This window comes from Narcine bancroftii, chromosome 6, assembly GCF_036971445.1.
Source record: "Narcine bancroftii isolate sNarBan1 chromosome 6, sNarBan1.hap1, whole genome shotgun sequence".
Classification (NCBI taxonomy): Eukaryota; Metazoa; Chordata; class Chondrichthyes; order Torpediniformes; family Narcinidae; genus Narcine; species Narcine bancroftii.
Window position 1 is genome coordinate 135,370,157 of NC_091474.1, and position 15,580 is coordinate 135,385,736.

The 15,580-nt window shown below is 40.4% G+C and overlaps 1 protein-coding gene across 7 annotated transcripts in view; it reads left to right on the forward strand.

Annotated features, from left to right (window-relative positions):
* Positions 1 to 15,580, forward strand: part of col19a1 (collagen type XIX alpha 1 chain) — a 346,509-nt gene that overhangs the window by 145,238 nt on the left and 185,691 nt on the right. For all 7 annotated transcript variants that reach the window (XR_011340316.1, XM_069886134.1, XM_069886135.1 and 4 more), the window contains 2 exons: positions 4,695 to 4,739; positions 4,928 to 4,981. Coding sequence is in view for 6 of the 7 variants with exons in the window: in XM_069886134.1 (XP_069742235.1) it covers positions 4,695 to 4,739; positions 4,928 to 4,981 (99 nt within the window). In the remaining variant the exon portion in view is untranslated. The remainder of the gene's footprint in view (positions 1 to 4,694; positions 4,740 to 4,927; positions 4,982 to 15,580) is intronic.

The window sequence follows — 15,580 nt, forward strand, 5'->3', positions numbered from 1 at the left end:
AAGATGTGAAATCTAAACATCATGGCATCTGAAAACTATGCAGTACAGAAAGTATTGACCTTTATGAAAACTAATTCGAACTCGGTTGAAGCGTTTTGGCCAATTTTGGCACCTGAGGGAAAATAGCAAGAACTTGAGGGCAGAATAGATCAAGGAGAATGAATGCTGTTCTGGAAAGAATGAGATTGATAAATCTGTTGAACATGATTTGGTGAATAAGAAACAAATGGCAGAAGTGCCGATAACTAGATACAAATCCTTACAATAAGTCCAAAATTACCTGAAGCAAGTTGAGAAAAAGCATCAACACAGGAGACGACACATTGCTGAAATGTGAAGCTAAATAGTTTGTACAGAACTCATCAATTTTATCAATTTTTGCTACTAACCTCCACCTCACTATGAAATTCACTTGGACCATTTCTGACACTATTATTTCTAGATCTCCCTGTCTCCATCCCAGGAGACAAGCAATATACTGACATTTATTTCAAACCCACTGACTCCCACAGCTAATTCAATTGCACTTCCCTGTCTCCTGCAATAACATCATTTCCTTGTTCCAGGTTCTCTGCATCTGCCACATCTAAAGCTGAGACCTTTTATTCTAGAACATCTGAAATGTCCTCCTTTTTAAAGTAATGCAGCTTCCCCTCTACTGTGGTCAATGGAGCCACCTCCTGTATTTTCTCCATTTCTTAGTTCCACTCCTATCTCCCTCAATCCACAAAGAAGAGCAAGGTTAGGGTTCCTTGTCCTCATCTTTCCCTCACTAGCCGCCACATTCAATGCATCATCCTCCGTCATTTCCACCAGCTGCAAATAGACTGGATCACCAGACACATTTACACCTCCCCACCCTTTCTGTCTTTCCCAGGGATCTCTCCCTCTGTGGCTCCCTTCCCACCCACCTCTCCATGAACCCGGGTACTTTCCCTGTGCTCTCTCTTGCATCTCCCCCTCACCATCATCCAGAGGCGTAAACAGCCCTTCCTTGTGTATCAAAGAATTATGTACACCTCAAACCTAATCTACTGCATTTGGTGTTCCCAATGTGATAGTCTGCATTAGTGAGACCAAACGCAGATATGAGGACCCTTTCACATATTCATAATGTCTATCCTGAACTCCTGGTTGTATGCCATTTCAACTCCTCTTCCTATTCCCACACCTACCTATCTGTCCCAGGTCTTCTCCATATCCAAAAGGAGGCCCTCTGTAAATTAGAGGAACAATATTTCATGTTCTTGGATATGAACACTGAATTTTCTGATTTTGGTTAATTAGACCCCTCTCTCTTATTCAGTATCACTTCCACTCTTCCCCCTTACCCCTCTCTACTCATCGTTTGGCTCCTTTTCCACTCAGCCCCAGCCAGCTCCTTCACATTCTCGTTTCTCTTCCTCTTTGGTCCCATCATTTTCCACCCCACCCTCCCACATAATTTTTCAACTCTTTTCCCCTCCATTCCACTCCTCTGTTCCATCTAGACTCTCTTTACACCATCATTCTCACCTCTAATCAGATTCTAGCACTGTCAACTTTTGTCTTCTAATCATTCATCCCATCCTGTATGGCTTGTCCTCCTCCAACTGAACCCATTGTTTTTCTTGCCTCTCTCACTGGCATCTTCCAATCTTTTGCCTCTTCTTCATGCCTCATCTTCCCCTCTTTCCTCAATCCTGCATGGGCCTTTGTCCAACCCCTCCCACTTTGCCCTCTTTATACAAGCTTCCCTTCGCCACATCCCCACCCTTGATGAAGGACTTTGGTCTAAAGTGCAAACATTCTTTTTCTCCGAAATTGCTGAATTTCTCCAACAGTCTGCATTTAGTATGAAAAGTTTTTCTAAACATGTACATTGATCTTGGTTGCACCATTTGAAGGGTTGAAAGTAGATTCAATTATTTTCAAAACAGATATATATATTTAAAAAAAGAATAATTTGCAGAACGAAGAGATAAGAGTGGGTTAGTGGAATTAATTAGGTGTAACTTCAATTAGCCTTTTGCGTTAGATAGAAAACACAAAAGTCTGCAGATGTTGTGGTTGAAGTAAAAATGCAATGCTAGAGGAACTCAGCAGGTCAAATAGTGTACTTTATATAGCAAAGATTTTTAAAAACTTAAGCAACATTTCAGGCATGAGGCTTCATCAAGGCCCCTTGATGAAAAATTCAAGCCTGAAACATTCCTAATGTATCTTTGCTATATAAAGTACAGTTTGACCTGCTGAGTTTCTCCAGTATTTTTTTTAACTTTTGTGTTAGATTCAGTGCTTCCTTTTGTATGTGTTTGTTTATTATTAAACGGGACCATGAATCAGTTACTCAAGATTAAGATAGTGCGCTTCCATTGTTCAAAATGTTCCCTAGAATTTAAAAACAGTAACATTTAATCCAAATCATTGTTTCACTTAAGTGAGCATGGAATTACGAATGAAAAATAACAAAGATTGAGAAATACAGAAATAATATCAGACTCTAGCAGATCAGAGAGTACTCTGAGAGAGGGTACAGGATGAGACTGAATGTGAGAAGTGGACCAGGTCAGGAGGTTGGCATGTGGGTGTTCATGATGTGATTTAAATACACTAAGCCTCAAGTGCCAACAAAAATCCTCCAAACTGTTTGTAAAAATATCTTGGGGCTATTGGTGGCCTTGGTATAATGCAAATCAAATGACCAAGATCCAGGATCAACTAACGCCTTACTCCCTCATTTATTTCCAGAAAGTGACGTCTTTGCATTGATTCACAGCACTTGATATATCACTGTACAGTGAGAATGTAATTAATACATTTGCATTGATCAAATAATTGCATGCCTTTTTACTCTTGGCATCGTTTACTTCCTTTTTTTGTCCTTCCTGTCAGATAAATACAAGATCAAGTTTAAATTATATTTTACAGCACATGGATTTGTCCCAGTAGCTCCAGACTTGTGTTTGTGTTTTACATGCCTACCATCTTCATCTCATCCTCCTTTCATATTCCAGATCCTCACATGCACATAGAACTTCCTATTTAATGTGTAATAGACAGATGTGCTGGAGAGCTCAGCAGGTCATGCAATATTCTTAGGGAGTAAAGGGTAACAAATGTTACCCTTGACAAAGGGGTGGGGCCCAAAGTAACCCTTTATTTCCTATGAATGCTGCGTGACCTGCAGAACGTCTCCAGCATATTGTGCATTGCACTTGACCCCAAAATCTGCACACTTTCTTGTTTCATTCCTATTTAATATACCTCTTATATGCATCAATGACCCATTGTCATCATTTAGATCCACAATTTCACCATCTCTGGGCAAGGAGAGATCTCCTGAATTTTCAGTTTACTTAGAGACTTGTTTATATTTTTTGGTCTCTTATTTTACACATGTTCACTGATTTAAGTGTTTCCCTCCATCTACTTCACCAAAGCCAAGTGTAATTTTAATTATTTCTATTTGTTTGTCAACCATTCTTCACTTCTATACATGAGAATTCAATGAGTGCTTAAATATTGAATGATTCACTGAGACGATGGAAAGGATTTCACTAAGACCAGTATTGCTCTCCCCTAGCATGTGTACAGTGAACTGTCTTGACTCATGATCATTCACAGATATTTTCCACTTTTAATTTTGGCCAATTGATATCTATTACACATCAGGTTTTTGGTTTTGCTGCTTTAAAAGGGAGAGCTAATTCCGACTCATGCAAAAACACAAATGTGGTATCTGTCAAAAGAGAAACCTGTCAGAGAAGCCAACTTCTGTTTTATTTTCAGATTCTAGTATCTGCAAGTTTATTATTTAGCCAGTCCAACTTAGCACTTGCTACTATTGATGATCCTTGCTCATCACAGATCTCCAGGTAATGATTTGAGGTTGAATGCTGGCTGCTTTTTTCCTTTTACTTTTCCAATCATACTGAAGCCAATTGGAGCTACCCTGCCCACTCCAACTACGGATGTACCTTAAGGTCATGAATGAAGTTTGGGGCTTTGTCTTTCACAAGACTTGCAACACGTAAACACTGGGGAGCCTCTTGTGTTGTTTTTACACAGCCGTTGCATTCCATGAAATAATTCTCATTTCCCCAGAATGTGTGCTGTGTTTATAAAGCTCAGAATGGGAATAAGGGTGCTATTTCCATTCCAACATTTTTTACCTCCTAGAGCCCTAAATTTCCCGGAACACCTGTGGTCTAAAGTGATCTGCAATCATTCCGTGATCAACGGGCTAATGAATAGGTCGTATCGATGATGTGTAAAGCGCACTTCCGGTATGTGTAAAGAAATGGAGTTTTGGTCGTTCGTATGTGAATGACCAATGCCGAGATGTCGGACATTCTCAGACCTCAAAGTTTATCTAAAAAAACAGATCTGACCTGTCACAGGCAGATGTGGATTGAATGAGAAAAGTGTGTTTTTCTCTCATGTGCAAACCATTAAAAATAACAGTAATTGTATGTTCTTAGGGGAAAACAAAACAAAAAATAAATAAATGATAGGATATACTGTAAAGACTTAGCTAGTCAGATAGTAGCTACAATACTTTGCTCTTGGATTTTAAGGGAAAAGAGTAGGCCATTCATTCTCGTTGGTTTGTTCCTACATTCATTAAGGTCTAATTTGAATTTATGTGTTGATGTTTGGATCTTCCCATCTGAAGAAACAGTTGCTCATCATTGAGTTGTTTAATCTTACAGGGAGAACCCGGTCAAAGAGGACTTCCAGGAATTCAAGGAGAAATGGCAAGTATACTTACGATATACTGCTAGATTGTTCAAAGTCCTGTAACTCTTATACTCAGTAATGTGATTTTTTTTTTCTTGAGTTACTCATGGCATGTTCTGGAGATTAATCTTCTGAAGACAACCGGGTAACCCTGGAGTACTGGGGCATTTAATCAGCAGGAGGTTGACATTTTTTTTTCTTGTAGGGTCCCACTGGACCACAAGGGCTTCCAGGATCAGCAGGCATAGAAGGTCAAAGGGTAAGTGACTGTTATGTTTACTTCAAGTCTGAGGACAGATTGCTCATCCTTTAATGTAATGGATTGAGATTGAGGAAGCCTTTAAAGTGGCTTGATCAGGTGTATGAGGTTTACACAGTTTGCTAGCATCATTGGTTGGAAGCCAGAGTCCAGCTCATTGAGTCAAAATTTGAATCTCATTATGATGACTAGGGAGTTAAAGATTTAAATTCAAATAATAAAAAGAAGCCTGAAGTTAAAGCTAGTCTTTGTGAAGGTAAACATAAGGTCTCAGATTTGTTATCCTTACCTGGTCTTTAGATCCATCTCCTTAGTTCAGGGATGATTAGGAATAGACAAGTGAAGCCAGTATTACCAATAATGTTTACATCTGATGAATGAATAAACACCACTCAGTAAACTCTTGGATGTTACTAAAAATTGTTTAATTTATCAGTGCAGAAATCCTGTAAGGGATTAATATTTTTCTGCTTAACTTGTTATGTTGTAAATCAATATGGAAAAGAAGTATTTTGTTAATTATGTATTGCTCTCTAATCTTACACCATGACAGATGAATCATTTTGATAGCAGCAACAGTTGTGAAATGCAATTGCACATTTGGGAAAGCCCATCTGTTCCATGACGTATTTTGCTGGTTGTCTTTCTTTCTCCCACCACCTTCTTATTTCACTAATTTTTCATTCTTGGGGCCAACAAAATAACTCATCCCTCACCTGCTGCAGTTATGTCTACTGCATTAATTTGTTTTGTGGCAGCTTTTGGATCCTTTCTACACTATTTGTGGTGGCTCTTAAATTCGGGAAATTAGCAAGTTATTTTTAAAGATGTACCTATGTTTAATCCTTGTCAGTTATAAAAATTGGGGATAAATTTGAGGCACCGTGAGTCATATCCTGGTATTTTGAATGCAAGTGCATTAGCCCCGCTCCTTTACCTTCAAACCAGGGGGCCAGGGAATATGTGCAGGTAATGGAGGATATGTGGGTGAGCACCAAGTTGATGGTGGTAGAGGGAAAGACGTGTTGTTTGAAGAAGGAGGACATCTCTGATGATATGGCATGTAAGTCCTTGTCCTGGTGCAAATGCGATGGAGATGGAGGAATTGAGAGAATGGAATCCTTACAGGGGACATGGTGGGAAGAGGTGTAGTCGTGGTATCTGTGGGATTTGATGGGTTTATAGAAAATGCCTATCAAGTGTTTGTCTCCTCTCCTCCTCTTCCACCTTCCGCAGGGACCATTCCCTTCATGACTCCCTTGTTCACTCCTCTCTCTCCACCAATCGTCCCCTTGGGACCTATCCCTGTGACTGCAGGAGATGCTCCACTTGCACCCACAACTCAGCACCATTGAGGGCCTCAAACAGTCCTTCCAAGTGAATCATCAGAGGTCATCTTCTGCTTCTGGTGCTCCCGCTGTGGTCTCCTCTATATCAGAGAAATTGACGCAGACTGGGTGAGCGCTTTTTATGAACATCTCGACACTGTTCTCCACAATAGTGTGGATCTCCCAGTGGCCACCCATTTTATTCTTCATCCCATTCCCTTGCCGACATGTCTGTCCATGGTCTCGTCTACTGCCAGACTGAGACCACTCGCAAATAAGAGAAACAACACCTCATCTTCCAGCTGGGCACCCTCCGATTAGATGGCATTAATGTTAACTTCTTTGGCTTTCATTTAAAAAACCCACCCCCGCTTCCTTTGTTGTCTCTCCATTCCTTGTCTCCTTTCACACAAACATAATAAATTCTACCTAGTCCCTTATATCAAATTAACACCTTTTGTTGATCTGGATTCCTCCCCCATTATTTAAATTCTGAGACTTTCTGATATATTCTGCTTCTCCCTTTTCTGATTTTTTTTTTCCCTTGAAGAAGGGCTCAGGCCCAAAATGTTGGCAATATATCTTTGTCTCCTATAGATGTGGAAAGGGCCAGCTGAGTTTCTCCAGCATTTTGGTGTGTTTACTACAATCACAGCGTCTGCAGCCTATCGAGTTTCACTCACATAACTTTATTCAAACAGCTGCAATGAGCAAAGCATGACCAAGGAACTCCACTGGCTGAATATGTACTCCCATCTTCACCAAAAGTTTGTGTTACTTCAGAGAACATTTTTACAATTTTAAACTTGCATATTTTACCTATTATTTTATTCTCATTTATTTTATTTTATTTTCTCTTTTATTGCCAGTTACTTGAGGCTGCTGGTTGCTTGAATTCAGATACCATGGGGTTTGACTGCATAGCTTGCCAGCTAAATAGAGGCATTTTTCAAAATAATGTGGTCAAAATTGAGGGAGTGATTTGTGATCATTTCAGGCCTGCTAACAGACACAGGCTTGCTCCAATTTTGATAGTACTGTCTTCTTCAAGATGACAAGGTACTACAGCTGGTCATGTGCAAGAAATGAGAAATATGTTGGTGTTCAGCATTGATTGTGTGTAGTACTTTGGTTGAAGAGCTGGCAACTAATGTTGGCTATGAAGGGATGAAGCTTGTAGTAGCACGAGTGCACATGAAGGTCTTGCAGCAGATGGTGGAGGCTGAGTAATGGGGGTGTGATGTATTAATCTCTATCGGATGTTTCTGTTGTAGCAGGTGAGAAAGTGTGTGTGAAGAGGCATCTACTGATCCTCATCAAATGCAGGGAACTCTTCATGGTTGAATTACTCACCTCACTGGTGTTTCAGTGTGGTTTCCCTAGTTTTTCATCAAAGTTGTGATGGGTGATCTGAAAATTCCTGACAGGTATTCATATCACTTCTCCACAGTGGCATCTCACTGGATTCATGCAGTGTGCAACACTGGCAACCAATTTTAACATCATTGGTAACAAGAGATGAAAGAGAGTTAATGAAACCAAAATGTCACACTATTCAACTATTATTATTGCTGCATATTTAATTTGAATGAATTTCGAGGACACTGTCAATGGTGTGACCTTTGCTATCATCTAATTATTTCAGCCTACATCATTGGAGCCTATATCTGCTCTTTAAAGAACTATTCACTTCATCCCACTCAGAGTCTCTTTCCTCGTACCTTTACATAGAACATGACATCATTACATGATGTGGTGCCAACCTATATAAATTTACTCAACAATTTGAACTTTCCCTACTCACACCTATAACTCTATTTTTCCTGCATCCATCTGCCTGACTGGGTCTCTTAAATGTCCTGACTGTTCCATCCTCCCACACCATCACTGGCAATGCATTCCCGGCACCCACTATTCTCTGTATAAAAAGCTTACCCCGATGCCTCCCATAAACTTTCCTCCCCTCATTTCAAACAGATGTCTTCAAGTACTTGCTGCAACTGTCACTCCAGGAAAATCTGCTGGCTGTCCACCTGATCTATGCCTCTCAAAATTTTGTAGGTGTTTATTAAGTAATCTCTCATCTTTCTTTGCTCCAAAGAGGAAAGCCATTGCTCTGTTAAGACGCGTTCTCCAATCCAGGTAACATCCTGGTAAATCCTGATACCCTCTCCATAGCTTCCACATCTTTCCAGTAATGAAGTGACTAGAACTGAACACAATATTCCAAGTGTAGTCTAACCAGATTTTGTAGAGCTGCAACATTATCTCACAGCTCTTGAATTCAATTCCCTGACTAATGAAGGCCAGCATTCCATGAGCCTATCAAACTATGCGGCAATTCTGAGAGATCAATGGATTTGAAACCCAAGGTCTCTCTGTTCTTCCTCACTGTTAACAATCCTGCCATTAACTATATACTTTAACTTTAAGTACAACCTTCCAAAATGCATCAATCCACACTGGATTAAACTCCATCTGCCTCTTCTCTGCCCAACTCTGGATTCTGTTTTTATCCTGTTGTAACCTCTGACAACCTTCTGCACTATCCACAACACCCCCAACATTTGTGTCATCTGTAAATTTACTGATCCATCCCTCCACTTCTTTGTCCAAGTAATTTATAAAAAATCACAAAGTGCTGAAGTCCCAGAACTGATCCCTGCAGAACTCCACCCATCTACCATGGGAGACCTTATCAAACACCTTACTAAAATCCATATACACCATATTACTACCCAATCATCATCAATTTCTTTTGCCACTTCTTAAAAAAAACTCAATTTGGCTTGTGAAGCATGACCTGTTCCTCATAGTCATGCTGACTCTCCTTGAGAGGACTATACTTCTCTCAATGCTCATAAATTCTGTGCCCAAGAATCCTCTCCAATAGTTTGCCAACCACTGATGCAAGAGTCATCGGTCTATAATTCCCAGGATTCCTCCTATTACCCTTTTTTAAGCAAAGGAACTACATTTGCCATTCTACAATCCTCTGGTACATCACTTGTGGCCAGGGAGAAAGCAAAGAACATTGCCAATGCCCAAGCAATCTCTTTCCTTGCATCCAATAGTAACCTGGGGTATATCCGAGTCCTGTGGACTTAGCAATCAAAATGTTTTTGAGAATATTCAGCATTTCCTCTTTCTTAAACTCGGCATGCTCCAGAACATAAGCTGTTCTATCACTGTCCTCACATTGACAAAGGTCCCTCTCTGGTGAACACTGAAGCAAAGTATTAATTTTGGACCTCCCCTACCTCCTGTGCCTCTTGACCCATGGTCCCTCCTTTATCCTTAAGCAGCCCTATCTTCTCTTGAGTCATCCTTCTATTTTTTGTGTATACATAGAACACCTCAGGGTTTTTCTTAAACTTTCTAAGGCCTTCTTGTGCCCCCTTTTAGCTCTCTCAAATCATTTAAGTTCCTCTTTGCTACCATATAATCATGAGCTTTTCTTGACTTTTGTTCCTAAGCCTTGTGGATGCTTCCTTTTTCCTCTTAACTAGCTGTCTCACTTCTTTTGTCAACAATGGTTCCCTTATCCTACCATCTTTTCCCTGACTCAATGGGACAAACTATGCAAGACCCCATGCAAGTAGTCCCCAAACATCCTCCACATTATTTTTGTGTTTTTCCGCCAAGAACATCTGTTCCCAATTTACTCTCCATAGTTCCTGTCTAATCCCATTGTAATTAACCCTTCCCCAATTAAACACTTTACCATTTTGCTTACTATCCTTGTCTATAGCTGTGCCAAAGGTCATGGAGTTGGATTCACAGTCACTAAAATGCTTCCCCACTAAGAGATTTGTCACCTGACCTGATTCATTACACGTACAAGATCCTTTAAGGCCTCTCCTCTAGTCAGCTGGTCGATATAATTTGTCAGGAATTTTCCTTGGACACATCTGCCAAATTTCACCCCATCTATTCCTTTTGCTAAGGAGGTCCCAGTCAATATTAGACAAGTAGAAGTTAATCAGAACAACAGCCCTGATATTTTTAAACCATTCGAAAATCTGCCTACTTATCTGTTCCTCTGTGTCCCAAGGGCTATTTGGAAGGCTATAGACTACTTCCAATATGGTAAAGGTAAAGTTTCCATTGTTGTCACAAAATACTACGTTTTGAATTTTACATACATGATATTCTTTAACTTTTGTCTACCGTCATGCAGACAGAGAGTCGCCACTTTGTCCAGCGCCCTCATAGAAACCGACAGGACCTGGTGTTCCTGCGTGGTCTCCCCTCCAAGTACTGACTAGTCTTGTGCCTGCTTAGCTTCCAAGATCAGATAATCCCAGGCATATTCAGGCTATTAGGTACCATACGATCATTAGCTTCCAGTCTCTGATTTTCACCCACACGGACTCTGTTGATAATCCCTCCACAACATCCTCCTTTTCTGCAGTCGAATACAATCCTTGATTAGTGCTGCTACCCCCGCCCACTTTTACCTCCCTCTTATCCTTTTTAAAACATCTAAACCTCAGTACCTGTATCAGCCCATCCTGTTGTTGCTTCAGCCAAGTCTCTGTAATGGCCACAATATTGTAATTCCATATACTGATCCATGCTCAAAGTTTATCTGCCTTATTCCAAACACTTGCATTGAACAAAACACATTTCAATCCATCTAACTGACTGCATTTATGCTTCCTCTACTGCCAATTCTTCCTCACAATCACAATACATATTGTATCAACTTTTTTCACCATCTGCTTTATTCTCTGCCATACCATTCTGGTTCCTAGTTCCCCAGCAAAACTAGTTTAAACCCTTCCCCACAGCTCCAGCAAACCTTTCTGCCAGGATATTCATCCCTTTCCAGTTCAGGTGTAACCCATCCTTTTTGTACAAATTGAACCTTCCTCAGAAGAGATTCCATTGATGCAGAACCCTGAAACTCTGCACCAATTTACAGCTGTATATTCTTCTACTATATAATCCTAATCTTGGCCTCACTGGTGTATGGTAAAGGCAGCAATCTGAGATTATTACCCTTGACATTCTGCCTTCAGCTTCCTACATAGCTCTCTATATTCTCTTTTCATCCTATTTCCTACCAATGTCATTGATATCAATGTGTACCACAAATTTTGGCGGCTCACACTTCCTTTTCAGAATGGCATGGACCCAAAAGGAGATGGCCCTGACCATGGTACCTGGGAGGCAACAAGCTGCCTGGATGCTGCTTTCGTGTCCATAAATCTCCTGTATGCTCCTCTAACTATTGAATCCCCTATCACAGCTGCTCTTCTTTTCTCCCTTCTCCCCTTTTGAGCCACAGGGCCAGACTCAGTGCCAGAGACCCAGTCACTGTAGCTTTGCCCTGATAGGTTATCACCCCCAAACAGTATCCAAATCTGTATATTACTGAAGGTGTTCCCTGCATTATTTGCCTACTTTTGCTTTCCTTCTCCTGCAGCTTCAGTGTGACAGCCTCCCTATCACTCCAATCTTTGAATTCTTCATTCTCCCATATAAACTGAAAGTCATCCAGCTGTAGCTCCACTTCCCTAATGTGGCCTGCAAGGAGCTGAAACTCAACACATCTCGTGTAAATGTAGCTATCGGGGAGTGGCATGTCTTCCAGAATTTCCACATCTCACAAGCTGAACACTCTATCTACTCTGTTGCCATACTGACTTTTCTACTTTGACATTATAGATGACACTTTCCAAGTTCTAGTATTTCTCAATTTCAAAACATGTCATCTTCAAGGAAATGTGAGCAATGATATTCAAAATTGCTATCTACTAATCCAATAAGCCAAACTTTGTATCTTGCAGCTTTAAATAGCTTTAATTTGTTGATAAAATAGATAAACATTTTGCATAACTTTGCATTGAGCTTTTCATAATGACGAATAAACAAAGCATAGACTGTATAATGACATAACAATATTCAACTTTAAACATATATAAGAAGAAATAGACAAAATAAGATGTGTCTCGAGCTCGGGTCTCTGTCATGATTCACCAAAAATTGACATGCAGGCTCTCGCTCCGCTCAAATGTTACTATATATAATGTAATAGTCACTATGTTAACATTACAAAATTAAAGAGATAGGCACAAAATTAACAACGAATCAAAATCACAAGTTTTAACCTTTACAGGCATTAATACAAGATCAAAGAATAAATTATAATAAAACCTCACCAGGGTCTTACCTTGGTCTCTGCCTCTTTTCACCTAAGCCTCTTGAGCCAAGGCCTCAATTCACCACTCTATCACTGGCCCATTCATACAATGGTCGATCCTATGATAGCCTCTCCACTTATACCTTTCATCTTACTAAACTGTCCCGCTCTTGCTCACTCTTGCACCAACTCATGTTCGCTGGAAAAGAAACTACAATATTTTACCTCTGATATTTATCCAATTCCCCTCAAGATCTGTTTCTGTTAATCTATCGAATAATACATTTCAACTCCAGCCACCCCTTCTGCAAAGATGCTTCTTCCCTGGTCACCTCTTTTTATTGCCAGTGTCTTAAGTTATGAGGAAAATAGTTTCTGATTCTCCAACCTATTCATGTAACTGAAGTCCATCATCCTTTCACACACTCTAGTAAATCTCTTCTGCATTTTATATTCTTTCAAAAGTGTGGTGGCCAGAATTAGACATAGTGCTCTCGCTTGGCTGAAAATGGGCTTAAAAAAAAAGTTTTGTGCAATTATTTCTCTTTTTTAAATAAAGACCAGGCACTGAAATGCTCTATTAATGAATTGGTTAACCAATTCCATTACTTTCAAAGCTATGGTCCTTCAGCTGTTGAGCCCCTGTCCCACCCTGGATGAATTTGAATCTGGATCCATTGAATAGGGTGTGAGATTTTACTCTGCTTTCTCTGCATTATATGTTGTGCTTCCTCTCATTAATTCTAGCATTATTTTGCCTTAATTAACAGGTGAGTACAAATTATTAATGATGCTGAACACCAGTGGGCAGCTCAAAATTTTGAGATGTGTGCTCTCTGAGTACAGCTCCCCAGCAGAGTGCAAGATCACAGAACTACCCATGTTTGAAACCAAGCAATCCTTGCATTTTTATGCCATATAATAATGAATGTCACTGACTTGTGAAGCAGTACCAGAACAGAAATTGAACTCTCTTGGTGATGACAGCTCCTTGTATATATTCATAGTAACTCAGCAGCAGATCGGGAAAGGTTCCAGAAATTTAATCTGAGTTAAATTAGATCAAAATATTGCATCTTCTAAGTACAGTTAGTGGTCATAATATGTAGGGCTTAAACTATTATAGCTTTAAGTTTTATTGTAACTTTGCATGAAGTGAAATGATATACATAAATTTGTTTCCAGCTGTAAATAATAAAATTATGTAAATTTTGAACATTAAATTAGCTCAGTGAAGATTAGTTACAACAGCTTTAATGAATCAATTACAGAAAAGAAAGGATAATTGGATGATAAACTTGGAGTCAACATCCTTCATCCAATTGAGAAACACTTTATAAGATAGAGAAAGAGGAAATAGGATACCAAATAATCCTATACAGCATCCTTGAGTGTAGAAAGGATAATAAGATAATAATTCAAATCATATTATTTGACTATTTTTATGGCTAATGTGGAAAACAGAATCTATAGCTGTTTAAATGCAACAAAAATACTGAAGTATAGCAGGTAAGCAAGAAAGTCTGCAGATGCTGGGGTTGAGTACAATACACAAAATTGCTGTAGAAACTCAGTAGGTTATACAGAATATACCTATCTCGGCTGCACCATATCATCAGATGCAAGGATCGACAATGAGATAGACAACAGACTCGCCAAGGCAAATAGCGCCTTTGGAAGACTACACAAAAGAGTCTGGAAAAACAACCAACTGAAAAACCTCACAAAGACAAGCATATACAGAGCTGTTGTCATACCCACACTCCTGTTCGGCTCCGAATAATGGGTCCTCTACCGGCATCACCTACGGCTCCTAGAACGCTTCCACCAGCGTTGTCTCCGCTCCATCCTCAACATCCATTGGAGCGCTTTCATCCCTAATGTCGAAGTACTCGAGATGGCAGAGGTCGACAGCATTGAGTCCACGCTGCTGAAGATCCAGCTGCGCTGGATGGGTCACGTCTCCAAAATGGAGGACCATCGCCTTCCCAAGATCGTGTTATATGGCGAGCTCTCCACTGGCCACCATGACAGAGGTGCACCAAAGAAAAGGTACAAGGACTGCCTAAAGAAATCTCTTGGTGCCTGCCACATTGACCACCGCCAGTGGGCTGATATCGCCTCAAACCGTGCATCTTGGCGCCTCACAGTTTGGTGGGCAGCAACCTCCTTTGAAGAAGACCGCAGAGCCCACCTCACTGACAAAAGGCAAAGGAGGAAAAACCCAACACCCAACCCCAACCAACTATTTTCCCCCTGCAGCCGCTGCAACCGTGTCTGCCTGTCCCGCATCGGACTTGTCAGCCACAAACGAGCCTGCAGCTGACGTGGACTTTTACCCCCTCCATAAATCTTCGTCCGCGAAGCCAAGCCAAAGAAGATAAGAAGTAAAGGGTAACCAACATTTCAGACTTGGGGATCTCCAGCACATTTGTGTATTGCACTAAAGTAAACCAGCCAGAATATTTTGACTATCTGTTAAACCTGATTATCTCAATACCAGGTGGTGCAGCTGCAGGAACATTTCAGTGGAAGTTGGAGCATAAAGCAGCATAAAAAGTCTATTTCTTCTCCTGTTCAGTTCGCTGTTGCCTGACTTGTACCCTCCCTGGTCCACTTCATCCAATACTCACTGACCTGTCGTGGCTCTTGCCATGCAACACTTTGCTTAACCTCTTCTTTCTTTCTTGGACCATCCAATGACCCATGTCTCAATAAAGTCTTCAGCCCTTGTTGTGCCAAAGTGAAGCAGGAATGTTCACAGATCTGATAGAATTAAGCTTTGAACACACAATGCTGTGCATAGCCCACTTTATTGCAATGTTTGATTTCAGATTTACATACATGACATTCTTTAACTTTTGTCTACCAGGGTTGTCACATACAACCCTGATATTTCTTTTTCATGTGGGACCAGCAGAATTACCACTAATTGGTAGTGCAAAAAATACATAGAGTAAAACATGTAAACAAACAAAGAACTGTAAACAAACTGTGCAATACAGAGAGAACAAAAAGAAAATGACTAAAATGCACAAGTAAGAGTCCCTGGTTGAGATTGTCGTTGAGGAGTCTGATGGTGGAGGGGTAGCAGCTGTTCCTGAAGCTGGAGGTGCAAGTCTT